The sequence below is a fragment of the Emiliania huxleyi genome (genome assembly GCF_000372725.1).
Source record: "Emiliania huxleyi CCMP1516 unplaced genomic scaffold EMIHUscaffold_34, whole genome shotgun sequence".
NCBI classification, from domain to species: Eukaryota; Haptophyta; order Isochrysidales; family Noelaerhabdaceae; genus Emiliania; species Emiliania huxleyi.
In genome coordinates this window covers 795,213-819,522 of record NW_005199443.1, presented here as the reverse complement: position 1 = coordinate 819,522, position 24,310 = coordinate 795,213, and the positions used below count along the sequence as shown (strand labels likewise).

Sequence of the window (24,310 nt, the reverse complement as noted above, 5' to 3'; positions counted from 1 at the left end):
TGCGGCGTCGACAATGGCCTCGACGGCGGTCTTGATGTACCGGGGCGAGGGGGGCAGCACGCCGAAGGTGAGGTTGTTCTGCGAGATCACCGACGGCGTTGCGGCGGTGGTGGCGAGCATAATGGTCTTGTCGGCGTACGACCTGAGGAGGAGGGGGGCGGTGCGGAGAAGGAGTGGATGGGCGAGCAGAAGGAGTGGATGGGACGAAGAGCGGGACCGCACTGGCGCGCTGCGTAGTTGGTGAAGCCAGACGAAAAGCCCCCGAGCATGAAGTCGGCGCCTAGCCCGCGGATCGCGTGCGCCGTGGCGTTGGTGGTCAGGTCCAGACGACTCTCGTCGGATACGATGGCAAAGCGGAACGGGCGCCGTGTGCCATTGACCAGCAGACCGCCCCGTTCCTGAACCAGTCGTTCAAATAGCTCAAGGCTGCCTTTCATGCCGCGGCTGTAGCCGTAGTACGCCGAGCCGATGGGCGCGAGCGAGAGCAGAGCGCCGAACGTGATGAAGCTCGCATTCGAGGCAGGCGCGCCCGCCGGAGCAAAGCGGAGCTGCTGCTGCGTGGATGGTGGAAGCGACGGAAGTTGAGCTGACCAGGACTGGCTGACGTTGCAGTTTTCGAAAGCGTCACAGCCGGACACGAGCAGGTTGAGGCCGGCCTTTGGAAGCTCACAGATGCTCATCTCGGCGGCCGCCAGGGGGCCGCCAGGGGGTACAGAAACCGACATAAACCGACACAAGACGCCGAGCACAAAAGAAAAGGACCACAAGCACCTAAATGAGCAAGGCATGCAGCTGTTGTGCATGTGGTGGCTCGCCGCCGCTGCCACCCGCCCCGGAGCGACGGAGTTCGCGGGCCTCGTACCAAGCGCTCTCTCGCCCACCCACGGCGTGGAGGGTGGGCTGCCGATTGGCGCCCTCCTCGCCCCAGCTTTCCTGGTTGCCACTGCCGACTCTATCTGTTGGTAGGTGCGCCGGCGGGGACACTGCAACAGGGACGCGTTGCGGGTGTCGCCTGGCGCGCGTCGCCCACATGTCGCCCCCTCCGTCGCCGCCGGAGCCCGGCCAGGCCGGCATGTCGGAAGAGCTGAGCTGCATGATCTGCAGCAGCCAGGACTCAGGAGGAGTGAACAGGCTCTTGCCTTAATCCCTTGCTAGATGATCTCGGAAATGGGACAGGCTGCGGCTGCAGTTAGTTCTTGGCGATGCAGGCCCCGTTCGTCACAAAGCCCGGCGCTCCAGCGCCAGAACCTTATTTTTGGATCCATGACACGTACAACGTAAACACCGAACACCCTCTCTCATGCGTACAACGTAAACACCCTCTCTCACAGCCGGGTTGGCGGGTATGGAGTACTGAGTGGGGTGCAATCGGCAAAATACCGGGTATTTTGCGGGTATACCTGGAAAACCCCGGGTATACCTGGAAAATACCCTGCGACCGCCTGGGTATCGTGCCGATTTCCTCAATTTTGCCTCAGATTTTGCCCCAGACCAGCTCTCAGACTCAGCTCTCAGGGAAACTCGCGAGTTTCCAGAATGGAGCACCAAACACCCTCTGTTTTCCCTCGAAATTTCCGGAAACGCAAAGTGCTGGGGCCGCCCCTCTGAGGGAGGGTGTAGAGGATGTAGAGTGTAGAGCGCTGTAGAGCTGTAGAGCTGTAGAGCGCTCTGGAGCGCTGTAGAGCTGTAGAGCTCTACATCGGGCGCGGGACGAACTGCGTGCGTTGTAGAGCGATGTAGAGCGCGATTTTGCTGTGGCCGCGGGCCGGCGGTGACCACGCTCCACGGTGTGATATGTGTTCAGCTCTAGGGTGAAGGGTGCAATGTGCAACCCCGCGGTGTGTCTGGCTAGCCGTGTGTATATCCGCGCGCTGTCGAAGCCGCGCGGGCGCGCGCGCCCCGGCGGCGTGTGTTGACCACACATATGCTCTGAGAGGTCCCTAGTGTGTGGGTGCTCCCGGCCATACAGAGTTCTGTATGTTATGCTGATGTATGGTGACGTATGACAATGCTGTGCGGCGATGTGAGGGAGGCGTACATATGTCGTGTGCGGGCGGCATCTCAGATCTCTTCTCGACCGCTCTCCCGGGTCCGCGTGTGCGCCGGGCGGCGGCGCGGGCCGCGGGCGCGGCGCACGGCCCACGGGCACGACCACTTTTGTGGGCGCGGGTGAACGAAGAAAAGAGTACCTGTCATTATGGTAAACTAGGCAAACGGAGTGTCGGCTAGAGGCGATGTGTCCCTTGGCCGGCGTCGCTATACGGCTCTTAGCTGATGGTGCCCGACCCGATAGTAGGGAGGCGGCAGGGGCCGGCGTCGGTGACGAGCGGCGCGCCCTGGTAGGTCGCGACGCCGTCCGCGGCGCGCAGGTCGGCAGTCGCCGTCTCGAGCAGCTTCTTCTTCTTGACTTGGTTCGGCGAGGCGGGGTCTGGCATCGTGGCGCCATCGACACGCACCCGCTCGCCAGGCGGCGACTCGGCGGGCGGCTCGACGAACTCGACGACGGAGCCGTCGGCGGAGGTGCCGCACAGCACCATCCCGTTCGAGGGGAAGCCCCCGAGCTTGGCCGGCTTCAGGTTGCACACGACCAGCACCGAGCGGCCCTCGAGGTCCGACGGCTCGGCGTAATAGGCGCGGATGCCAGAGGCGATTTCGCGCGGCGCCTCCTCGCCCACGTCGATGCGCTCGCACCAGAGCTTCTCCGAGTCCGGGTGCGGCCACGCCTCAACGATCTTCCCCACCCGCACATCCAATTTTGGAAAGGCAGGCTCCGGCGGCGGCGCGTCGGCCGCGGCGGTGGCGGACGCCGCGGGCGCGGCCGCGTCGCACAGCAGGGCGCGGCCGAGGCGGACGGCGCAGCGGGGAGCGGCGATGCCGCCCCGCGCGTGCAGCGTCAGCGCCGAGGAGGCGCGCGCGAGGAGGAGCATGGCGAAAGGCAACTGCATGTAGCAGAACCGACAGGGGAAAGAAGAAGAAAAAATTTTCCTGCGCAGCTTCATCCACCGTGAATTCTTTTCCCCTACTAAATAAGGTTGAGGTGCCTCATCCGACGCCGCTGCCCAGCCTCCGCATGGCCGCCGACGCGCGGCTCATTTAGCGTGCCGTCCGCACACCCGCACACACACACACAGTCTTGTCCACCCTCCGCCGTCACCCGCGGCGGCGTGCCTGCTGCCGCCGCCGCCGCCGCGCTCGTCCTCCCGCCGGCACGCCGCCACCCTGTGCATCCCCCCGGCAGAGGCTCACGACTCCCCGTCGCGCACAGAATCATGAAGGGTGCCCTCGCCTTTCTTTGCCTGCTCGGCTCCGCCGCGGCCTTCGCGCCGGCGGCGCTGCGCCCCGCGGTGATGCAGCGCTCGGTGGCGGCGGCGCCTGCGGCGGTGCGGCAGCCCCCCCCTCTCCCGAAGCGAGAGCACCGACCCCGCGCCGCGCGGACGATGGGCGGTACCGCTGCCGCTTCGGCCGCTGCCCGTCGGCCGCTGCTCGCCCCCTTTCTTGCCGAGGAAGGCTGGTTGACGCAGCGCGTTTGCCGCTCTCTCCCGCTGCGCAGGCTGGAGCTGTCATGGTGGACCGGTCAGAGGCTGCGGACACGTGGTGGGGGGACAAGGACTACCCGCCCTCGATCGTGCTCGGCATCGGCAAGGACGTCCCCTCCTCCATCTTCGGCGTCACCTCCGGCCTCGCCTTTGCGATTGGCGTGTACTGTGTGGCGCAGGTCGGCCCTCGCCTCCCCCACCCTCTCCCGCTCCCTCTCCGCTTTCCGACCGCCACCGCCCCCGGCAGTCGAACCTCGTCAACATCCTCTCCGGCTCCACCGTCAACGGCTTCTACGTCGCCGGCGCGCCTCCGTTTCTCCTGCTCTTCTTCCGCTCGTGTTCACTGCCCCCCCCTCCCCTCAAACCCCTTCGCGCTCCTCACCCCCCCCCCTCCCTTCAAGGCGCCCTCCTCGTCCCCTACTCGTGGGGCCTGCACGTCGCCGCCTGGATCCAGAAGCAGAATGGCAAGTGAGCGCAATCGTCGCGCGCGCAAGGAGAGTGGCAGGGGACCAAGGCGGCTGCGAGCCGGAGCGGCGAGAGGGCGGAGGGCGGCGTGCGGGCCGCGCTGCGCTGACGCGGCGCGTCCGGGTTCGCCGCCAGGACGCCGGCCGGGCTCCCACACGCGTGTTTCTGTGCACCAGTCTGTGGCCCGGAGGGAGATGCGCGCCCGACGCGACACTTTGGGGGACCGTTTTTGCACACACTGTGCGGCGGCGTTCCTACCTCGTGCGCCGCCCGCGTGTTTGTTAGGCTGCCATACTCGCATACAACGTTTAGCTGCAGTAGCAAAAAATAGGCCGAGAATCTGACTACGAACCCACGACGACGAGCGTCTCGGTCGCGCAGGCTAGCCCGCACGACCCCTCTCGGACCCGGCCCCTCACGTCTCCGCGGCAACGACTTACTTCATGACCAGCCACGCCGCGGCTTTTGCTAGCTCTGTTCACCAAAGATCAGCGAGAGCGGTAGAACGCTCTTCACCTTCTCGAAGATGCTAGCCTCCTGGTCCTGCTTGTCCCGCGTGTGCGAGGGCGGCGGCTCGCGAGCTCCCGGCTGGTCTACGCCAAATGTCCACACTTCGGTGATGATGGGAGAGTTCCCGACGGTGCTCTCCTCGCCCGGCATGAGGTAGCCATCGATTCCGGCGGCAGCCGCCGCGGCCGCACGATTGGCTTGAGCCTGCTCCTCGGTGAGCGCATTCGAGTCGCGAGGCGGAACCCACGAGAAGCCCAGTTTAGCAGAGGTGGACCGAAGCGCGCTGGCTCGGGCGTGGTAGGGACCGGACGGCACGAGAGCCAGCATAGGGAGAAGCGCCGCCGCCGCCGCCGCCACCATGAATTTTGATTACTAGTTTCGCGCCGCCGCTTCCCCCCCCCCCCCCCCGGCGAGTACTACCTACCTACTCCAGCCTGTGGGAACAGCTGACGCAGTCTCGCCGAGGCTCGCCCCAGACAAAAACCTCTCGAGGCGTGGGAGTACCTCCGTCGCCAGGGCGTTTCCTTTGTGTCCGCTTTTCGAGGTACTCGGTAGCGTACACACACACACAAGAAGGGCTCTCTCGGCTACGGGACCGGCCCCAGCTTCGGCTGAGGGCTAACAAGCTGCCGAGCCCAAATCACTGTGAGAGTCGTGATTTCTTGTTGGTCTTTAAAAATCTCTCTCTCTCTCTCTCTCACACACACACACACACACACACTCGGTAGCCGAGTGAGATTTGGAGCGAACCGCGAGACGTGGACGCGGGCGAAAACGAGCGGGAGGTGACTCGTGGGCGTTGTTGGGGCAACTGTGCAGCTCTTGATGGCGACTCGGCCTCCGCCGTCGCGCGGCAAGGGCGACGCCACGCCCCTTTCGCCGAGCAGCCGGAACAGCCTCTTGCCGGGCACGCCCGGCAGCAACCAGAGCCTCTCCTCTCCCGTGCTGCACGGCAACAAGCTCGGCTGCAAGCGGCCCTCGTTCGACGGCGGCAGCCCGCAGATGCTGCCGCCGCGCAAGGTGCTGGCGGCGAAGCGGGCAAAGACGGACATCACGAGCGAGCTCGAGCAGCAGCGCGCCACCCTCATCCTCGCCGACGGCACCCGCTGGGAGGGCGTCGCGTTTGGCGCTAAGGTCGGCGTCGCGGGAGAGGTGGTCTTCAACACGGCGATGGTCGGCTACCCGGAGTCGCTGACCGACCCGTCGTACCGCGGCCAGGCGTGCGCCCGCTCCGCCCTTCCGCCTCCGCGCGCGACGCCACCCGCCCCAGAGGCTGCAGCCATTGCCGACCGGAGAGAAGAGCCGCCGCCGCCCGAGAGGGGCTGTCGATTGCTGAGGGGGAAGAGGCGGGGGGGGGGGGGGGGCCCCGGCGGAGGGGAGGGACGGCGGGGTCTCTCCTGGGCCCTGCCTCGGCGCCACGCCCGGGCCTGCTCCGTCCGCCGCGCTGCCGGGGCCCCCGCAACCGTCGCGCACCGTCCGCTGGCGGCGAGGGGCGCGGGCTGCTGACCTGTGGCTGCCCGTGCGGTGTGCGCGCAGCTGCTTTGCCTGACCTACCCGATGATCGGGAACTACGGCGTGCCGGACCTGGACAGCAGGGACGACATCGGCCTCCCAACCTTCTTCGAGTCAGAGAAGATCCACGCCACCGCGCTGATTGTCGCGGAGTACTCGCACGACGCCTGCCACTGGAACCTCACCCACACGCTCTCCGACTGGCTCAAGCAGCACAACGTGCCGGGCATCTACGGCATCGACACGCGCGCCCTCACCAAGCACATCCGCGAGCAGGGCGCCATGCTCGGCAAGATTGTGCCCGCGGGCGCCGCCGAGTCGTCTGTGCCGCAGGTGCAGCCCGCTCCCCTGCGGCTCCCGCTCCCCCTCTGCCCGCTCCCACTGCCCGCTCCACTGCCCGGCCGCCTCTCCCGGGCTGCCTCTCTCTCTCGCGCGCGGCTGCCTCTCCTCGCCCTGCCGCCCCCCTCTCTCCTCCCTGTCGCCGATCGCTCCTGAGCCCGCCTCTCCTCTCGCCCCTTCACCCCGCCTCCCTCTCCCTCCGCTGCCCCACCCCGCCGCTCGCCGGCCTGCGCCGCCAGGTGAACCCGAACGACCTCAACCTCGTCGCCGAGGTCTCGCTCAAAGAGCCGCGCCTCTTCGTCTCGCACGCGCCGCCGCGGCAGGGCAAGGACGGCAAGCGCATGCGCATCCTCGCCATCGACTGCGGCATCAAGGCGAACATCATCCGCTACTTCATGTCCAAGGGCGTCGAGCTGCTGCTCGTGCCGTGGGACTACGACTTCAGCGGCGAGGCAGTCGACGCGCCTCTCCCCCTCCGACGCCACGCGGCGGGCGGTGGCGGCGTCACTCCCGACGCTGTGAGCAGGCGTTCGACGGTCTCTTCATCTCTAACGGTCCCGGAGACCCCACCCAGTGCCAAAAGACGATCGGCTACCTGCGCGCTCTGATCGAGCGGGCGGACGCGCCGCCCGTCTTTGGCGAGAGCTAGCCGAGATGCGGCAGAGATCCGGCCGGGGGCTTTGGCGGAGATGTGTGGCCGAGGTGTGGCCGATTCACGGTGCTGTTTAAGACAGCAGCAACCCGGGGTGGTGGGGGGGGGGGGGGAGCGCCAGGGCGCGCCGCTTCTCGACCTCGCCCGGTTCCCCTTGCAGGCATCTGCCTCGGCAACCAGCTGCTCGCCCTCGCCGCCGGCTGCACAACGTTCAAGATGAAGTACGGCAACCGCGGCGCCAACCAGCCCTGCATCGACACGCGGACGGGCCGCTGCTACATCACCGCGCAAAACCACGGCTTCGCGGTGGACCCGGCCTCCATCCCGCAAGGCTGGGAGCAGTTCTTCGTCAACGCGAACGACGCGACCAACGAGGGCATCATCCACAAGACGCGCCCCTTCTTCTCGGTCCAGTTCCACCCCGAGGCGTGTGCCGGACCCACCGACACCGACTTCCTCTTCGAGATGTTCCTGCGGCGCGTGCACGGCGAGCACGCCGAGGTGATCTTCTCGTACCGCCAGCCGACCAGCTGTGAACAGCGTCTCTTCACACCTGTTGCTGTGAACAGGTGACCGTCTCGTACCGCCAGCCGACCATCCCCGCGCGCAAGGTGCTGCTGCTCGGCTCGGGCGGGCTCTCCATCGGCCAGGCGCGAGGCAGCCGGGATCCGCCCGAGATGCCAGCGAGATGCAGCCGAGATGCCAGCGAGATGCAGCCGAGACGCGGCCGAGATGCAGCCGAGACGCGGCCGAGATGCAGCCGAGACGCGGCCGAGAATGTGAGCTCGGCCTCAGCCTCCCTCCCCTCGGCCAGGCGGGCGAGTTCGACTACTCGGGCTCGCAGGCCATCAAGGCGCTCAAGGAGATGCGGTGCGAGGTCGTGCTCATCAACCCGAACATCGCCACCGTCCAGACGTCCGAGGGGATGGCCGACCGGGTCTACTTCCTGCCCGTCACGCCCGATGTCGTGCGCTCCGTCATCGAGAGGCGGCCGCCCCTCTCCCCCCCCGCCGGCCACCCTCTGCCACCCCCGCCCCGGCCCAGTCCCTCCCCTCTCTCCCCTGCGGCGCGGCTGCGCGTGACGAACTTCACTTGGTCCGTGTTACCGAAGCTGGATTAGACCCCAGGGCCGTGTGATCAACCCCAAGACCCGATGCAGCCCCCCCCCCCCCCCCCCCCCTCTCCTCCTCCCCCTTTCGATGTCGATGACGATCCAACCACTCGTGAATTTCTTCAGCTGACGCACCCTGCGGACAACCACTCCAATTGACCCGAGACATCGAACCCCCCCCTCCCCCCCTTGAGGAGATCCCACCGCAGAGGCCTGTCGCCCGTCGCCGTCCAACCGCGCGCGCAGCCTCTCAGCCCCCCCCCCTCCCCCCTCCCTCCCTCCCCGGGCAGGGAGCGGCCCGACGGCATCCTGCTCCAGTTCGGCGGCCAGACGGCCCTCAACTGCGGCGTTGCCCTCGACAAGAACGGCGTCCTCGCCGAGTTTGGCGTGCGCGTGCTCGGCACGCCCGTCGAGGCGATCATCGCGACGGAGGACCGCGAGATCTTCAACGCCAAGCTGACCGAGATCAACGAGCGCATCGCGGAGGGGTACCCGGCGTCCACCGTCGACGACGCCGTCGCGATGGCGGCAAAGATTGGCTTCCCGGTCATCATGCGCGCCGCCTTTGCGCTCGGCGGGCCCCTGCTCCGGCTTCTCGCACCCCCTCTCGACCGCTCGCCGGACCGCCTCAGAGCCTCCCCATAGGTGGGCTCGGCTCCGGCTTCGCGCACGACGAGGAGAGCGCGCGCGCGCTGGCGACGCAGGCGCTCATCAACTCGCCGCAGGTGCTCGTCGAGCGGTCGATGAAGGGGTGGAAGGAGATCGAGTACGAGGTTGTGCGCGACTGCAACGACAACTGCATCACCGTATGCAACATGGAGAACTTCGACCCGCTCGGCATCCACACGGACACTCGATCGTGGTCGCGCCGTCGCAGACGCTCTCCAACGCGGAGTACATGAAGCTGCGCTCGGTCGCCATCAAAGTGGCGCGCCACCTCGGCATCGTCGGCGAGTGCAACATCCAGTACGCGCTCAACCCGCAATCGGAGGAGTACTGCATCATCGAGGTGAACGCGCGCCTGTCGCGCTCCTCCGCGCTCGCCTCCAAGGCGACGGGCTACCCGCTCGCCTACGTGGCCGCACGGCTCGCGATGGGCGAGAACTTGCCCTCGGTGCGCAACTCGGTGACCAAGACCACGACCGCCTGCTTCGAGCCGTCGATGGACTACTGCGTCGTCAAGTTCCCGCGCTGGGACCTCAACAAGTTCAAGGGCGTCTCGGCCGGCCTCGGCTCGGCGATGAAGTCGGTGGGCGAGGTCATGTCGATCGGGCGCAACTTCCAGGAGGCGATGCAAAAGGCGATCCGGATGGCGGCGCCCGGCATGCTGGGCTTCCAGCCGCTCACCACCTTCGAGTCGGACGAGGCGATCAACGCGGTCCTCTCCAACGCGACGGACCAGCGCGTCGACGCGCTCGCCGCCGCCTTTGAGCGCGGCGACTCGGTCGCGTCCATCGAGGCGGCGACCAAGATCAACCCGTGGTTCCTGTGCAAGCTGCACACCATCCACCTGCTGCGCAAGCACCTGCAGAAGCGCACCCTCCAGACCATCACGGCGGAGGAGATGCTGCTGGCAAAGCAGCAGGGCTTCTCGGACAAGCAGATCGCAATCGCGCTCGGCGGCGCGGACGACGTGGCGGTGCGGCGGCACCGCAAGGAGCTCGGCGTGCTGCCCGTCGTCAAGCAGATCGACACGCTCGCCGCCGAGTTCCCCGCGCAGACCAACTACCTCTACATGACGTACAACGGCACCATGTCCGACCAGCCCGTGCGCAAGAGCGGCGTCTTCCGCCTCAACCACGAGGCGCCCTCGACGATGGTGCTCGGCTGCGGCGCGTACCGGATCGGCTCGTCGGTCGAGTTCGACTGGTGCGCCGTCTCGTGCATCCGCACGCTGCGCAAGCTCGGCCACCGCGCCATCATGGTCAACTTCAACCCCGAGACGGTCTCGACCGACTACGACGAGTGCGACGAGCTCTACTTTGAGGAGATCTCGACCGAGCGCGTGATGGACATCTACGAGCACGAGGCCGCCTTCGGCGTCATCGTCTCGGTCGGCGGCCAGACGCCAAACAACCTCGCGCTGCCGCTCGAGGCGGCGGGCGCAAACATCCTCGGCACCAAGCCGTCCGACATCGACAAGGCGGAGGACCGGAACAAGTTCTCCTCCATCCTCGACCAGATCGGCGTCGACCAGCCCGACTGGCGTGAGATGTCCTCCATCGCCGACGCGAAGGCCTTTTGCAACTCGGCGGGCTACCCGTGCCTCATCCGGCCCTCGTACGTCCTCTCCGGCGCCGCAGATGAAGGCCGTCTTCTAGGAACGTACGAGGAACCTTCTAGGAACCTTCTAGGAACCTTCTAGGCGCCGCGATGAAGGTTGTCTTCTCCGACTCGGACCTGGAGCGCTTCCTCGCCGTCGCGTGCGAGGCGTGTGTCGCCCGACCGCCAACACCCCCCCCCCCCTCACACACACACCCCACTTCCCTAGTTGCCCTGATCCCACGCCGGCCTCCCGCCTGACCTTTCCCCGCAGGTGTCGCCCGACCACCCCGTAGTCATCTCCAAGTTCATCGAGGGCGCCAAGGAGATCGAGGTGGACGCTGTCGCGTGCGAGGGCACCGTCCTCAACTACGCCATCGCCGAGCACGTCGAGAACGCCGGCGTCCACTCAGGCGACGCCACGCTCGTGCTGCCTGCGCAGAAGCTCTTCGTCGAGACGGCGCGGACCCACGACCCGCAGCCTCCGCCAGCGGCCCCTCTCGGACCGCTTCCCGGAGCTGCTCCCGCAGGTGCGGCATATCTCCCCATATCTCCCCATATCTCCCGCCCGCAGGTGCGCCGCGTCAAGCGCATCTCGCGCCAGATCGCGTCCGAGCTCAAGATCAGCGGCCCGTTCAACCTGCAGCTGCTCGCAAAGGATAACGAGGTCAAGGTGATCGAGGCGAACGTGCGCGCGTCGCGCACCTTCCCCTTCTCGTCCAAGACGCTCAAGGCCGGATCACACCCGTCCCGCGGCCAAGGCGGTGGCGAGCGGCGCTCTTACCGCCTCTGGGTGCGAATAGGCCAACTTCATCGAGCTCGCGACCAAGGTGATGGTCGGCAGCAACCCGCCCGCGATGCGCATCTCGCTGCTCGACAACGAGTACGTCGGCATCAAGGCGCCCATGTTCTCCTTCACGCGGCTCGTCGGCGCGCCCCCCCACCCCGCCGTCGCCGCCGCCGCCGTCGCCGCCGCCGCCGCCGCCGCGCGGAGAGAGTCTTGTGGGGAGCTGCATGTGCGAGGAGACGCGGCGCGCACTCCCCTGTAGGCGCCGACCCGGTGCTCGGCGTCGAGATGGCGTCGACGGGCGAGGTCGCAACCTTTGGCGAGGACGCCTACGACGCGATCCTCACCTCGATGATCTCGACGGGTTTCCGCATCCCGCAGCGGTCCGTCTTCCTCTGCCTCGGCCCGCTCGAGGCGAAGATGGCCTTCTTGCCCGAGGCGCGCTGCCTCATCTCGATGGGCCTCCGCGTCAGCTGCTCGCAAGGCACGTACGACTTTTACAAGTCGCGCGGCCTCGACGTCCACTTGATGCACAAGCCGCTCTCCAAGACGCAGCCCAACATCGAGGACGCGATCAAGAGCGGCGAGATGGACCTCGTCATCAACGTGCGCGACTCCAAGGCCGACGACGACTCCAAGACGGACGGCTTCCTCATCCGGCGCGCGGCGGTCGACTCGTCGGTCTGCTTGCTCACCGACATCAAGCTCGCGACCCTCATCACCGAGGCGATCCACCGCCGCAAGCCAATCAACATCAAGGCGTGGGACGAGTTTGGCAGCTGAGCTCGCGCGCGACGCTGGCTGCGGCGGCCCGCCTGGCCCAACCCCCAGGCTGACGCGGCGGCGCGTAGGTCGCCGCCTGGCGTACCCCTCCCCCCCTAGCGTACGTCGGAGGGGGCGCGGGGTGGCGTCCCTCCTTCAGTCCTTGCGACACATCCCCTCGCCTCCGGGCCTCTTGAGTACGATCGACACCCGCCGAGTCCTCTGTCGAACAGCGTACACTGCCGACTGTAATTGTAGTTTAATTCCCTGTCGTTCGAGCCCATGTGTGTGTGGACCTTCCATGATTTTGTTTATGTTTGTTTTACTGTCTTACAATCGTCTGCTTTCTCGTGTGCAATCCGGGGTCCATCCAAGAGCGGATCCATTGTCCCGGTGCCGGACACCCACAGTCTCCCAAAACACGGGGACACGGCACGCGCGCAGTCTTCTGTGTGTATACGTCACCGCTGTCTGTTTCCCCCGCGGTGCGACGGTGTGTCCTGACTCCTGTCCTCAACGATCGATCTGTCCTGCTTCTCCCAGGGTTCGAGCCTCCCACACGATGGGGCCGGGGTGGCGCCCACACACGCACACACGTGTGCCGGGGCGTGTGCCGGGCCGCACCCCCGCGCTCTCTCTCTCTCTCTGATGCACCGAACGCTGATCGTGCGGCTACAGAGCGGAGCCTAGAGGGCGGCCAGCGCGTTCTCCTTGTCCTCGACCCTGTCGGCGCCGGCGGCCTGCACCGGTGCTGCCGCCATCTTGGCCTCGCGGCGGCGCAGCTTGGACGACGCCTTCTTAACCTTGGACAGCCGCGGCGCCGAGATGTCTCCCGACTGCGACGCCAGCTGGGCGTGGACCTGCCGCGCGGTCAGTGGCAACGGCGCGGCGGCGGCGCGCACGGACGCGACCGCCTCCATCACGGCAGGCGTCTCTGGCGAGCCCTGCGCTAGCTCTGCGGCCGATGCGGCCGGAGCGGCCACCTCTGCGGTCGGAGCCGACGAGAAGGCCTGAGTCTGGGCGTGGGCGGCGGCGTGCTCGTCGCCCAGCCGGACCGCGTGCAGCGCCGCGTCGAGAGTCTGGCGCCTCTGCTCCGCGAGGGAGGCGCGCTCGTTGCTGCTGAGGAGCATGTTGAGGGCAATGTCGCCGTGCGCGGCGCCGTCGTCGTAGGTGGAGGCTATGCCGCCGGCCTCAAAGAAGGCTCGTAGCTGAGCCTCGGGCCACTCCGCCGCCGCGGCTGGCAGGACGAGGTCGTGTGCCCCGTACTCGATCCGGAACCGCCGCACGAGCATGAGGTGCATCCCCCGGTCGGGCGCCTTGGACTCGACCATGGGCTGCTCCTCGGCCTGCTCCTGCACCGCGCTGCGGCTGACGCAGCGCAAGGTTGCCGCCGATGCGTCCAGGTGGGAGAGCGCGGGGTCGCCGCAGCCGCACGGCTCGCACCGAAGCTCCCGCTCTGTCGGTGGTGCCGTGGTGGCCACGGCCGCTGCCTCCGAATCGTGCGGCGACGCGATCGGCGACAATGGCGGTGGCGCTGAGCCCTCGTAGATCAGATCACAGCCGCAGGCGCCGGGTGGCGGGGGCGCGCTGCGGCTCGGGGGCGTTAGGCTGTCGGCGGGCAGCATCGGCGGGATCGGCGACGGCGTCGGCGGAGGGTCCTCCGGTGCTTCCTCCTCGCTGCCCTGCAGCAGCTTCGCGGCGCGCAGCGCCACGTCGGCGAGCTCGAGGGGTGGGACGGCGTCGATGTTGAGCGAAGTGTCCGGCGATTGAAGCTGGCGCACTGCCCGCAGCGCCTCCTCCAGGACCGAGCCGTTTGCCGCAGCAATCTCGCGTTGAAGCCGCCGCAGCTCTGAGAGCGGACGCGTTGAGAGCGCCTCGCGGGGCTCGCCCTTGAGCGTCGGCGTGCCAAATGGGCCGGCGCCTTCGGTGCCAGCGCCCGTGAGAGGGGCAGGCGATGGGCAAGCTGGCCGCGCCTCTGGACCTGCCGCCGCCTCTGGACCTGCCGCCGCCTCTGCCGCCGCCTCTGACGCCGCCGCTGCGAGCAGTGGACAATGCGCGTCGAGGCTGACAGGCACCGTCGCGGCTGCATGCGGTGCTGCGGGGAGCCACGTAGACCCATCGTGACGCCAGGAATGCTGCACTGGGACAGCTTCCGGCGGACTAGTCAGTGCTTGGTCGAGCAGGCTGATAAGTGCGCTCGCCTCGTCACGCGGCGCCGCGAAGGTGAGCGAGCGCTCGCCAACACCGCAGAGCGAGCGCCGTTCAAAGACCAGCGTGAAGGAGTGCTCGCCCTCTACAGTGTCGCCTGGCACGACGTCGACGAGAGATGCGAGCGGCAGCCTGTTTGTTACGCGCGTGCCGGCGATCGTCACGATGTCGAGGTGCGTGACAACGAGCAGCCGGCGGACGCAGCCGCGCCACGTCCGCTTCTGGAGCAAAAAGCCCCGCCCGCCCGTCCGCCCCGGGCCCGCCCGCACTGCGTCCATATGCCCGCACGTTTGAACGCGGCGGGCGCGTGCATTCAAGAGCCGTTTTTCTTCTTTTATCTCCTCCTCTCTCTCTCTCTCTCTCTCTCTCTCTCTCTCTCTCTCTCTCTCTCTCTCTCTCTCTCTCTCTCTCTCTCTCTCTCTCTCTCTCTCTCTCTCTCTCTCTCTCTCTCTCTCTCTCTCCTCTTGCTGTTATGTTCTGGGGGTGTTTATTATCTGGTGCTGGGGCGAGTGTCTTTCCCGACCCTCCCTACCTACTTGAGCCGAGATGGTCCCGCGCACCCTCACATGCGGCCATATCACCGTGGGTTACCGCTTCCCATCTGAACAGCGAAGTCAAGCACGGTCGAGCTCAGGTAGTACTTCCATCCGGGAGGGGGAGGGAAGGCTGAGTGCTGCATGTTTTGCCTCTTCCCATAATAAGTGGCGCCGGAACGGCGCCGGATATTCCGGCATGCAGGCTTTTGCGGCGCGTCGTCTCACCCTGCCATGGCCATGGCGTCGCGCTCCGGCAAGCGCGTCCGCACCGGAGCGGAGAGCCCGTGGCGGTCGCGACCGGCTTCGAGGCGCCCATCTTTCGCGCGCGCACCGTCGGCCAGGTCACCACGCTCGTGCTTGAGGGCAAAGACGGACCTCTGGCGTCCCTCAACCTGCGCGGTCGACGCAGCATAGCAACCCTCCAGGACGAAGGCTTCTAATGCATCACCATTAGCCTGGATGGCAGCGCGCTGTTTGTGGCGGACTGACCAAGATCCGTCGGGTGGAGGTGGCGACTGGCGCGGTCACGACGCTCGCGGGTAGCGGCGAGGAAGGCGACACGGATGGCGTGGGCGGAGCGGCGCACTTCAACGGAGCACACGGCGTCGCCATCAGCCCGGATGGCAGCACCCAATAGTGACAGACTGCGGCAACACAAGATCCGGTGGGTGGCGGTGGTGACGGGTGCTGTGACGACTTTAGCGGGTAGCGGCGAAGAGATGGTGATGCAGACGGCGTGGGCGATGGGGCGCGATTCGACGGCCCGAGGGGCATCGCAATCAGCCCGGACGGCAGCGTGCTGCTTGTGGCCGACATGTTTAACCACAAGATGCGTCGGGCGGAGGTGGCGACTGGTGCTGTGACTACGCTCGCGGGCAGCGGCGAAAAAGGGGAGGCGCATGGTGTGGGCGATGCGGTGCAATTCCACTTCCCACACAGCCTCGCCATCAGCCCGGACGGCAGTGCGCCGCTGTCTGTGACAGAATCCATCAACGACAAGATCCGGCGGGTTGAGGTGGCGACGGGCGCGGTGACTACGCTCGCGGGTTGCGGTGCCTGCGGCAGCGTTGATGGCCTGCTGCAAGCGGCCCAAACGACGAGCCAGCGCCATACCTGGCCGACCAAAAGCTGGCTCAGCCGCCTCCCGGTTCGGGCGCGCTTCAACGGCGTCACAGGCTGCGCTCGCGCTGCCGGAAAAGTTACAAGCCGCGGCGGAGGACGGCAAGGTGGGCGTGGTATAGACGTGGCTCAGCGGGGATGGGCTGGTTGACGCGACGTGCGTGCGTGGCGATTCGAGTAGCTGGACGCTCCTAACGATCGCCGCCGAACACGACGCAAGCGGCTGGTCCAACTTCTGCTGAAGCGGCGCGGGGCGCGAAGCCGGACGCGCAAAACAGCAACGGCGCTACAGCGCTGCGCGGGCCTGCGGCCGCCGCCCGGCCTGTCATCCCGGGGTTGTCTATTTTCTTTCTTTTTTCTGTGATTTTGTAACATCTGTACATCGGGACAACAGTACGGGACCTGACCACAAAAGCGCACTCCCGGCGCACTCGCATGTCTGTATGTAGTACTCTCACCTCTTGTGTCCTCGTCCTCTAGTCCTCGTCGGAGCTCGAGAGGATGAAGACCTCGCTGCCGCCGCCCTTGCCTGCGGCCTCCGCGACCAGCTGCGCGACCGCCTCGTCCACGTCGCCACCCGTCGCGGCGAGAGCGGATTCGATCCGCGCCTGCGTGAAGCGGTCCTTGGCGACGCCCTTGTCTTTGAGCCGACGGCTCACGCGGCGGTGCGGCGGCAGCGAGTTCTTCACCGCCTCGGACGGCGCCGACAGCCGCGCCGACGGGGGTGCCGACGACGACGCCGCCGACGCGGACGCGGACGGGCTTTTGCCGATGGGCGGCGGCGGCACCTTCGGCGGCGGCGCCTTCGGCGGCGGCGCCTTCGGCGGCGGCGCCTTCGGCGGCGGCGCCTTCGGCGGCGGCGCCTTCGGCGGCGGCGCCTTCACCTGCCAGCGATTGTAATCGCTGGCCAGCGCCGCCGTGTTCGGTTTCGAGGTTGTCGGTCGCACATCGCCCCCGGGGCCATCGCGCTTCTTCATCTTGCTGCGGCCGCCGAGGCCGCCGGCGAGCGGCCGCTTCGGCGCTGCCGTCGGCAGGAGCGCGTCCTCCGACCGGCCCGCGCGGCGCGCGATCACCTTGCGCAGCACCTCGCCCATCTTGCCGACGACGTCCTTGTAGGACGGCAGGCTCGCCTTGGGCAGCAGCTTGCCGTCGAGGATCGCCTGCGCGTTGTCGAGCTTTCGCCTCATCAGCTCGCGGACGGCCTCGTCGAACGTGTCCTTGGCGTCGAGGTACACGACCGTCACATCCTTCTCCTGGCCTGCGAAGCACAGGACCGAAAGCGTGGGTTAGCACAGCGAGTGCGAACGCGTGAACGGGCGCGTCGGACGATCACGTACCGAGGCGGTGCACGCGGTCCTCGGCCTGCTTGTGCTTCTGAGGGTTGAGGTCGCGCGACTCGAAGACGACGTGGTTGAACTCCTGCAGGTTGAGGCCAACGCCGCCGCTGCGGATGGTCGAGAGGAGCGCCTTGACCTCAGGCTCGCGTGCTCGGTCGAGCGCCTTCGTCTTGTCCTTCACCTCGCCGTCGAAGCGCTCGCAGCGGTACTGCTCGCGCTCGAGCAGGTTGGAGGCGAGGTCGAGGCAGCCGAGGAACTTGGAGAAGACGAGCAGCTTGTCGGCGGCCGCCACGCCGCGGGTGAGCTCGAGCAACTTCGCGAGCTTCGGCGTGACGTACCAGCCGCCCGACGGCGTCTTGTCGTCCCACAGCTTAATGTCGTTGGAGATGAAGCACGACGCGTCGAACGCCGCGCCCGTCTGCACAACGAGGCCGCTGAGCAGGTGGCGGCATCGCGGGCAGGAGGGTCGCGCCGCCGCGTCGCCGCCCTCCTCGCCATCGTCCTCCATCGCGTCCCCAGCCGCCTGCATCTCGTTGAAGCACGACAAGTGCGCGTAGTGGCCGGTGCAGCCGCACCAAGCCTTGGCGCAGCACTGCGGCGGCAGCAGCACGAGCGGCTCGTCGCGCTTGTCCTCGCTGCCACCCGCGCCGCCGTCGCCGTCGCCAGCCGCGACGCTGCCCTCGTCGTCGTCGTCCTCCTTGGGCGCCAGACGCCAGTGCTCAGGCCACGCATCGCCGTACTCGTCGATAAACTCCTGGCGCGTGTACGCCTTCTGGTCCGTGTCGAAGCGACGCTCTTCGCGGCGGCCGCCGTCCTTGGCGTCGTCCTCCGCCTCGTCGTCCGTGTCCTTGTCCTTGCTGGGGTCGAGGTCGGCGTCGGTCTTGTCGGTGCTCACGTCGCGCGCCTCGGGCTTGCAGATGGCGCAGAACTTGGCCTTGGGCTGCTGGGCGCGTGAGGCGAAGAGGACCGAGGCCTCGCGCCCCTTGCCCACGAGCACCGGGTGCGAGAGGGCCATCTGCATATTCGTCACCTTCGCCATCAGGATCTGGAAGAGAGTGTTCTCCATCTTCTTCGACTCCGCGCGCTGGCCGAAGGTGCCGCCACGCGCGCACGCCTTTTTGCGCGCGTTGTCGTACAGGGGCAGGATCTTGAGGAACTCCTTCTCGTGCTGCAGGTACGAGTGCGGCAGGACGTCGCACGAGAAGGCCGCCAAGACGGTCACGCCGCGGTCGTCGTCGGCCGCCAGCAGCACGAACGTCTTCGCCGCCTTTTCGAGCACGCGCTGCTTGGCCTCCTTGGCCTCGTCGGCGGCGGCGACCGTCGCCGCGCTTGCGCTCGCCGCCGCGCTCTGCCTGGCGGCCTCCACCGCCATGTTCATCAGCTCGCTCTCCATTAGCTGGAAAGCGTGCTTCGCGATGGTCGCGACGCTCGTCGTCTGCGTGTGCACCTTGGCGCCTCGCGCGTCAAAGACCTCGAAGCGCAGCGTGTGCTCGTCGCCCAGCAGCCCGATCTCGCGCTGGATGGGTGGCGCGTCGTCGTTGGCGGTGAGCACCCCGAGCTCCACCGCGGTCGTGGTGGCGCCTGCGCCGCCGCCATCGCCGCCGCTGCCCTCGCCGCCGTCGCCGCCGCTGCCCTCGCCGCCGCCACCGCCGCTGCCCTCGCCGCCACCACCCGCGATGGTCTGCAACAGCGCCACGCGCACGGAGTGGCCGCGTCGCGCCGGCGCCGCGAGCGTCAGGGAGAGCGTCACGCTCATCCCGAGCTCCAGCGGCTTGTACGCGAGCTCGTACACGACGTGCTTCTTCGGCGGCAGCTTGATGCCGCAGCTGTCCTTGGTGCGGCGCGTGAGCACGTCGCGCTCCCACGCCTCCTTGTCCGCCGCCTGCTTCTCCTCGATCCGCCGCAGGCTCAACGGCTGCGGCACCGCCCGCCCCTCCGCCCGCGCGCGCTGCGCCTCGATCGCTTGCCGCCCGATGACCTTGTCCGGCGACTCCATCATGTCCTTCCAAAAGTGCAGGTCGGCGTAAATCCACGACGGGTCGATCAGCAGGTGCAGCGTGGCCATGTCCTGCAGGTGGTTGTTGTAGCCGGTGCCGGAGATCGAGATGACGCGCGGCGCGTGGAGGCCGGCGGCGACGGCGAGCATCGTCGCGAGGGTGTGCGGGTTCTTGAGCTCGTGCACCTCGTCGATGAGGACGATCGAGTAGATGTGCTGCGCGCGCGTGAAGCGCTTCTGCGCCTCGCGCCAGATGGCGAGCACGCCGCCGCTGGGCGTCGAGTCGTCGCCGTCCTTGTGGTCCTCGCGCACGTACATCCGGTCCTCGCCCGTTGCTGCGCTCTTGCCGCCGCCCTTCTTGCCGCCCTTGACGTTCGCGTGGTTGTACTTCTGCTGGAGCGCGAGCACCGTCTTTTGCAGTAGGTGCGGCGCGAGCGGCGAGGGCTTGTAGCCGCCGGCCTCGCGCTGTGAGCGGAACGCATGCGACATCTCGGTCTGCAGCTGGCTGCGCGTGACGATGACCAGTCGCGGCCGCATCGCCTCGTCCTCGTCCTCGTCCTCGCCGGCCGGCCGAGAGAAGCGCTTGTGCAAGGCCTGGCCGAACTTCTCGCCTGAGTGCGACCAGATCTCGCGCTCCTCGAGCATGCCCAGCGCCTCCAGCCGCCACTGCGCCGCCACCGCCGCGTTGGGCGCGATGACGAGGGCCGGCTTCGCCTGCCGGCCGAGTCGGGCCTCAATGTAGGCGCGCACGGCAACCCCTCCGGCGAGCGCCATTATTGTCTTGCCAAGGCCCATGTCGTCGCCCTCCGCAATGCCGCGCTGCACGGGCATCTCCGGCAGCGTGTCCGGCTTGCCCTCCGAGTCAAACGACACCGGCCAGTCGCTCGGCACACCGGCGACGGCGCGGACGCCAAGAAATTGGTGTGGCTTGAGATGCCACTTGCAGCCAACGTGCTTGAGAAGAATTTGCAGGGGCCGGTCGGCAGCCTTCACCGACTCCATGTGCTTGACAAACGCGTCGTCTCCGTCATCCTCCTCCGCCGGCGGCGGGTCATCCTCCTCCGCCGGCGGCGGGTTCGAAGCGGCAGCGCTCTTGCCGACGAAGTCGTCGTCGTCGCTGTCCGAGAACTGGTCTGAGTCCATCGCAAATTGACCAGTTCTGGCGGGCCAGAGGCAGGTCGGACCAAGAGGGAAAAGAATTTTACAACAAAACTCCCTCGCACGACACTGGGCACAGGACTGGGAAAAGAAAGAAAGAAAAACCACGGGCGCTGTTCCCGTTTTTGTTCAATGGAGGGACGGCGCTCGGTGTCAGGACGTTTCTCGGCGAGGTGGCGGCGAGTCGGGGTGAGGCGGCGGCGGTCGAGGCGGGCGGCGCGGGGCAGGCAGCGCTTCGGGCGGCGAGGGCGGCAGCAGCGGGCCGGTTCCCGAGGAAACCGGGCGAGGCGGGCGGCGCAGGGGCGGACGGCGGTGCCGCCTCGGGCAAGGGGGGGGGGGGGGGGGGCGCCGCAGGGCTTCGGGCCGTCGAGACACGAGAGCGGTCCTCTCCCTGTTCGGTGCACTAAGAGCGTGTGCGTCGGACGGGCGGGAGGCGGTCAGGGTGCCGCAGGCCTTCGCCGTCGAGACACGAGCGAGTGACGAGCCGGGCCTAAGGACCAACCTCACATAAACAAATAAATCAGTAACCAGCCTCCGGCGGGGCCCCCCGCTACCATCCAAACCCGAGTACGACAACGAAGCGCCTCTCTCCGAGTACCGATCGCAGACGCTCGGTCCAAGGCTGGGGTTTAGATGAACCAGATACCTAGATATCTGGGTATCTGCCAGATATCTGAAGGCTCAGAGCCACTATCTGAATCTACCAGATAGTAAAAGAGCGCGTCAGCGTATTCTTGTATTATCGTCGAGTAGCACAGGTATTCCGTGGGGGCGGTGTGTATTCTCGTAACATGTGCGTATTTTCTCGTATCACTGGCTCCGAGTAGAAAAAAGAAAGAAAACGTGTCGAGTGTTTACTAGCTCCGAGTAGAGGGGGCGTTCTGCTGATAGGGGAAACCTGGAGCGCGGAGCTAACCCTCGGAGACCCGTGTTTACTTTACGGCCCTCTCCCTGCGAACGCGCACCCCCCCCCGCTACGGTAGGGGTCAGGGCTCTCTAGCCCGTAGCCCGATCCCGATCATCCGGCCCGCTGGGTGCGCTTCTTAGCTCCCCGGCCCTGGATGTGAGGCTAATGACTGCGTCCGGCCGGAGCCCGTAGCGCCCTGCACGGCGGGGCCTCGTGACCTACATCGATGTAGATAAAGAAACCACACTGAGCAGTGCACACACACCACGAGATATGGCTGGATGAGCCTTCGGCCAGACGTCCCCCCCCTCGACGAGTCGCGACGTACGGCTCTAGTCGAGTAACACCACATATCTCGGGACAAATAGCACAGGGGTCCTCAATCCCTGCCCCCACAATCGAAGGTAGTGGGGCTGCACGTCGGTTGCAGGCAGTCCTGCTGCGGATGCGGGTTGCGCGCGGCGGGCTCAAGACCGCGGCGGGGGTAGTTGCCGTAAGTACTCGAAGGTGCGCTGGCAGGCGTGCTCGGCCGAGCCAAGATAGGGGCCGCTCGAGTTGACCCCCAGGGAGGAACGCGTCCATGCCCCCTGAGGGATCTGCGGAATGCGCAAAGCGACGAGCGGGAATGCGGATGCGGTATTCCCAGGTAGAGGCTGGTGATGGCGAGGGTCTCGCCGAGTCGACGGCGCAGGTGCCTCAATCCTGGCCTCCGGCGGGACGCCTCGCCGGCCGTGGATCCCCGGCGTGATGGGGGCCTCAGAGCTCAATGCACAAACCGAGATGCGGTGAGCGAGCGCCCTAGCGTGAGCGCGCGCGGCGGGAAGCCGCGGCGCTGGCGGCAGGGTCGGTGACGGTGGATAGCGTGTTGGGCGAAAAAAGGGCGGAGTCGCGACGCTCCGCCGCTACCACGTCCGGCCGCGTCGCAGCAAGAAACCCTACCAAGATTTCCGCAAAAATCTAAGAAACCACGGGGCGTCGCAGGCGCGGCCCCGAGAAAAGGCCAGACACGAGTGTGAACGGGTCCGGAGCCCCAGCTGCAGCTCAAAATTTCTCTTCGCCTGGGCCTGCGGCAGCGCACTTGTCACTTTTCAAGTCTGCGGTGTTCTGAGTGGAGTGGTCAGTGGATGGAGGCGTGTGTGCGTCTTCCCCTCATCCAGAGAGCCGACTCGGCGGCAGACTCTTGGCATCGCCCTCGCGGACCGAGCTTTAACACTCTTTTACCTAAAAATCCTTCGGGCCGGCGCTCTGGCTTGATTGAGTGCCCCGCCCGGAGCTAAGAAACCACGGCGTGGGGTGGATGAGGGCTGTGGAAAGGCTTAGAAACGGCGGCGTGCCGCGGAATCCTGTTTTCTTAATGCCCGCAACCCACTGTAAGATGCGTTTGCTCGACTTCGAGACGTTCGGCGGCTTCGGGGACGGCGTCCGCAGAATTCTTCGGCAGGCGGCGGACCAGCTGAGTAACAAACTTTCGCACGCTCAGCACCTCGATGAGGTCACATGGACCACCAAGAACTGGCACGGGCTGCAGATGCAGCGCTTGTCTGTCGTTCTCCACACCGCCGTGGCGTGGCAGACGGTGAACGAGCTAGCGTGCGGGGACAGCGGCATTGTGCACGGAGCTAAGTGCATTGCCGTTCTTAACGGAGTCGCTTAGGCGGCTCCGGTGGTGTGCCGGTGATAGTACTAGCACGCGCCAGTTCGCACCTGTGTCGAGCCTGTGTGCTGTGAGAGCGAGTTGTTTTGTTTAAATTCTTTTAGGAAAGTACGCTTACAGCAAGAGGGGGGAAAGGTTACAGTACCCCTCAGTGCCCGGCATGGAGTGCGCTGACTTTTTTGTTTTTTGCGAAAATTCCCCTCTACCGAGGCGATCGACCGGATCACGTTGGACCCCGACTCCGCCCCCACCCCTCTCGCTCGCGAGGGGGCACCCGCCCCTGCCGGGCACCGCTTGCGGCGCCTGGCAGGGGCACCCCCTGGGTGGGGGCCGGCGAATCCTATGCCGGCTCTCCGCCACAACCCCCCCCCGCCGGGAGGGAATCCCTGCTCACAGAAAAGGGCCCCGACCCCTGTCTCGCGCACGCCCCTGGCGGGCGCCGCGGACCAGTTCCGCGAGCGCTCGTCAACGGGTGGTGTGCGGCTCTTGCCGTAGTTCCTCTTCGGTCGCCTAGCCCCGGCGCCGTCTGGCGGAATCCTGCCACGTGCGAGCCGCTCGCGGTTCGTACGCCCGCTTGCGGGTTCGAGTGGCGGGCCGTCCCGCTTGCGGGATGGCTTAGCGGGTTCGAGCCGTCACACATTGGCTGCCGGGGTGCGCCGAGGGGGGCTGGGTGGGCGGTAAGCCGTCATTGCCCGGCGCTGCTTGCAGCGCTCTGCGTGGTGGTGTCGGCGCTCCAAGAGTGGTGCTCTAGGGAAGAGGTTCCTCCTTTCCGCTCCCCCCCCGCAAGGCGCGAGACACACACGGCCACTCTGCCCGGGGAGTACAGGTAAGGCGTTCTTGGTACTTGGAGGCTACAATGCTATACAGTTAGGACGCAAGTGTCCGTCGCCTATAAAGGCGGCATACACCATGTGCGATGTTTGGTTCGTGGATTATGCATGTATGTATTTTAGGGAAGGGCTCGATTGGACGGAGGGTGGACGCGTCCAGAGGGGGGTATGGGAGGTGCGTCTGTCTGTGCCCTGTTCACGCGCGCGAGAGAGTTGTTGTGTCGTGTGTGTTGTTGTGTGTGTGGTCGTGTTCTGCTCTCCTTTTGTCCGCGACTCGTGCTCTTCTTGTTGCACACACTCATACCTTATACCTTTTGTACGACCCTATTGCGAGACCCCGGCTGCCCCTCTACTCCCTTATAATGGTAGGTAAACCATAAAAGTAGATTTGAATTCGTCCACGTAGAGTGGTTGGGGTGGCCTCAAGCATCCCCAAGGGAGCCTCTGCGGTGCCACATAAGCAGCTTGGTGATTGTCGAGACTTTAAAGGATTCGTTTGAAGAAACGCAAACAGGCCAGACACTACTATCTTTGTGTGGTCACCAGTAAACCATAATTCGACTTTGAGGGATCATATATCAAAAAGCCGGGAGTGGGGGAGATAGCATAGCATTATTGTTGCATATTAT

The 24,310-nt window shown here is 66.5% G+C and overlaps 5 protein-coding genes across 5 annotated transcripts; 3 read left to right on the top strand and 2 right to left on the bottom strand.

Annotated features, from left to right (window-relative positions):
• Positions 1–2,267: 2,267 nt before the first annotated feature.
• On the bottom strand, positions 2,268–3,093 carry EMIHUDRAFT_208172 (hypothetical protein; the record flags this gene model as incomplete). The annotated part of the gene is made up of 2 exons (XM_005773420.1): positions 2,268–2,732; positions 3,052–3,093. The coding sequence occupies 2 exons, from the start codon at positions 3,091–3,093 to the stop codon at positions 2,268–2,270; spliced, it is 507 nt and encodes a 168-aa protein (XP_005773477.1).
• Positions 3,094–3,625: 532 nt separating this feature from the next.
• On the top strand, positions 3,626–4,329 carry EMIHUDRAFT_435799 (hypothetical protein; the record flags this gene model as incomplete). The annotated part of the gene is made up of 3 exons (XM_005773419.1): positions 3,626–3,715; positions 3,784–3,874; positions 3,938–4,329. Coding segments are annotated over 3 exons (530 nt in total), but the record flags the coding sequence as incomplete, so codon positions are not given.
• Positions 4,330–5,308: 979 nt separating this feature from the next.
• On the top strand, positions 5,309–12,285 carry CPS1 (carbamoyl phosphate synthetase). The gene is made up of 15 exons (XM_005773418.1): positions 5,309–5,729; positions 6,048–6,356; positions 6,602–6,814; positions 6,889–7,000; positions 7,175–7,515; positions 7,584–7,664; positions 7,829–8,109; positions 8,416–8,671; positions 8,758–8,931; positions 9,003–10,450; positions 10,480–10,561; positions 10,662–10,847; positions 10,962–11,180; positions 11,218–11,389; positions 11,437–12,285. Exons 1-15 carry the CDS (start codon positions 5,337–5,339, stop codon positions 11,955–11,957), a joined length of 4,788 nt encoding a protein of 1,595 aa, XP_005773475.1. The 5' UTR covers positions 5,309–5,336; the 3' UTR covers positions 11,958–12,285.
• Positions 12,286–15,243: 2,958 nt separating this feature from the next.
• Positions 15,244–16,205, top strand: EMIHUDRAFT_208166 (hypothetical protein; the record flags this gene model as incomplete). The annotated part of the gene is made up of 3 exons (XM_005773417.1): positions 15,244–15,364; positions 15,412–15,878; positions 16,194–16,205. The coding sequence occupies 3 exons, from the start codon at positions 15,244–15,246 to the stop codon at positions 16,203–16,205; spliced, it is 600 nt and encodes a 199-aa protein (XP_005773474.1).
• Positions 16,206–16,275: 70 nt separating this feature from the next.
• On the bottom strand, positions 16,276–20,275 carry EMIHUDRAFT_101738 (hypothetical protein; the record flags this gene model as incomplete). The annotated part of the gene is made up of 2 exons (XM_005773416.1): positions 16,276–17,057; positions 17,137–20,275. The coding sequence occupies 2 exons, from the start codon at positions 20,273–20,275 to the stop codon at positions 16,276–16,278; spliced, it is 3,921 nt and encodes a 1,306-aa protein (XP_005773473.1).
• Between the last annotated feature and the right edge of the window lie 4,035 nt (positions 20,276–24,310).

Coding starts and splice junctions, on each gene's coding strand:
- CPS1 (XM_005773418.1), top strand. CDS start 5,337: ATGGCGACTCGGCCTCCGCCGTCGCGCGGCAAGGGCGACGCCACGCCC. Junction 6,357..6,601: donor CCGAGTCGTCTGTGCCGCAG/GTGCAGCCCGCT, acceptor CTGCGCCGCCAG/GTGAACCCGAACGACCTCAA. Junction 6,815..6,888: donor ACTACGACTTCAGCGGCGAG/GCAGTCGACGCG, acceptor CGCTGTGAGCAG/GCGTTCGACGGTCTCTTCAT.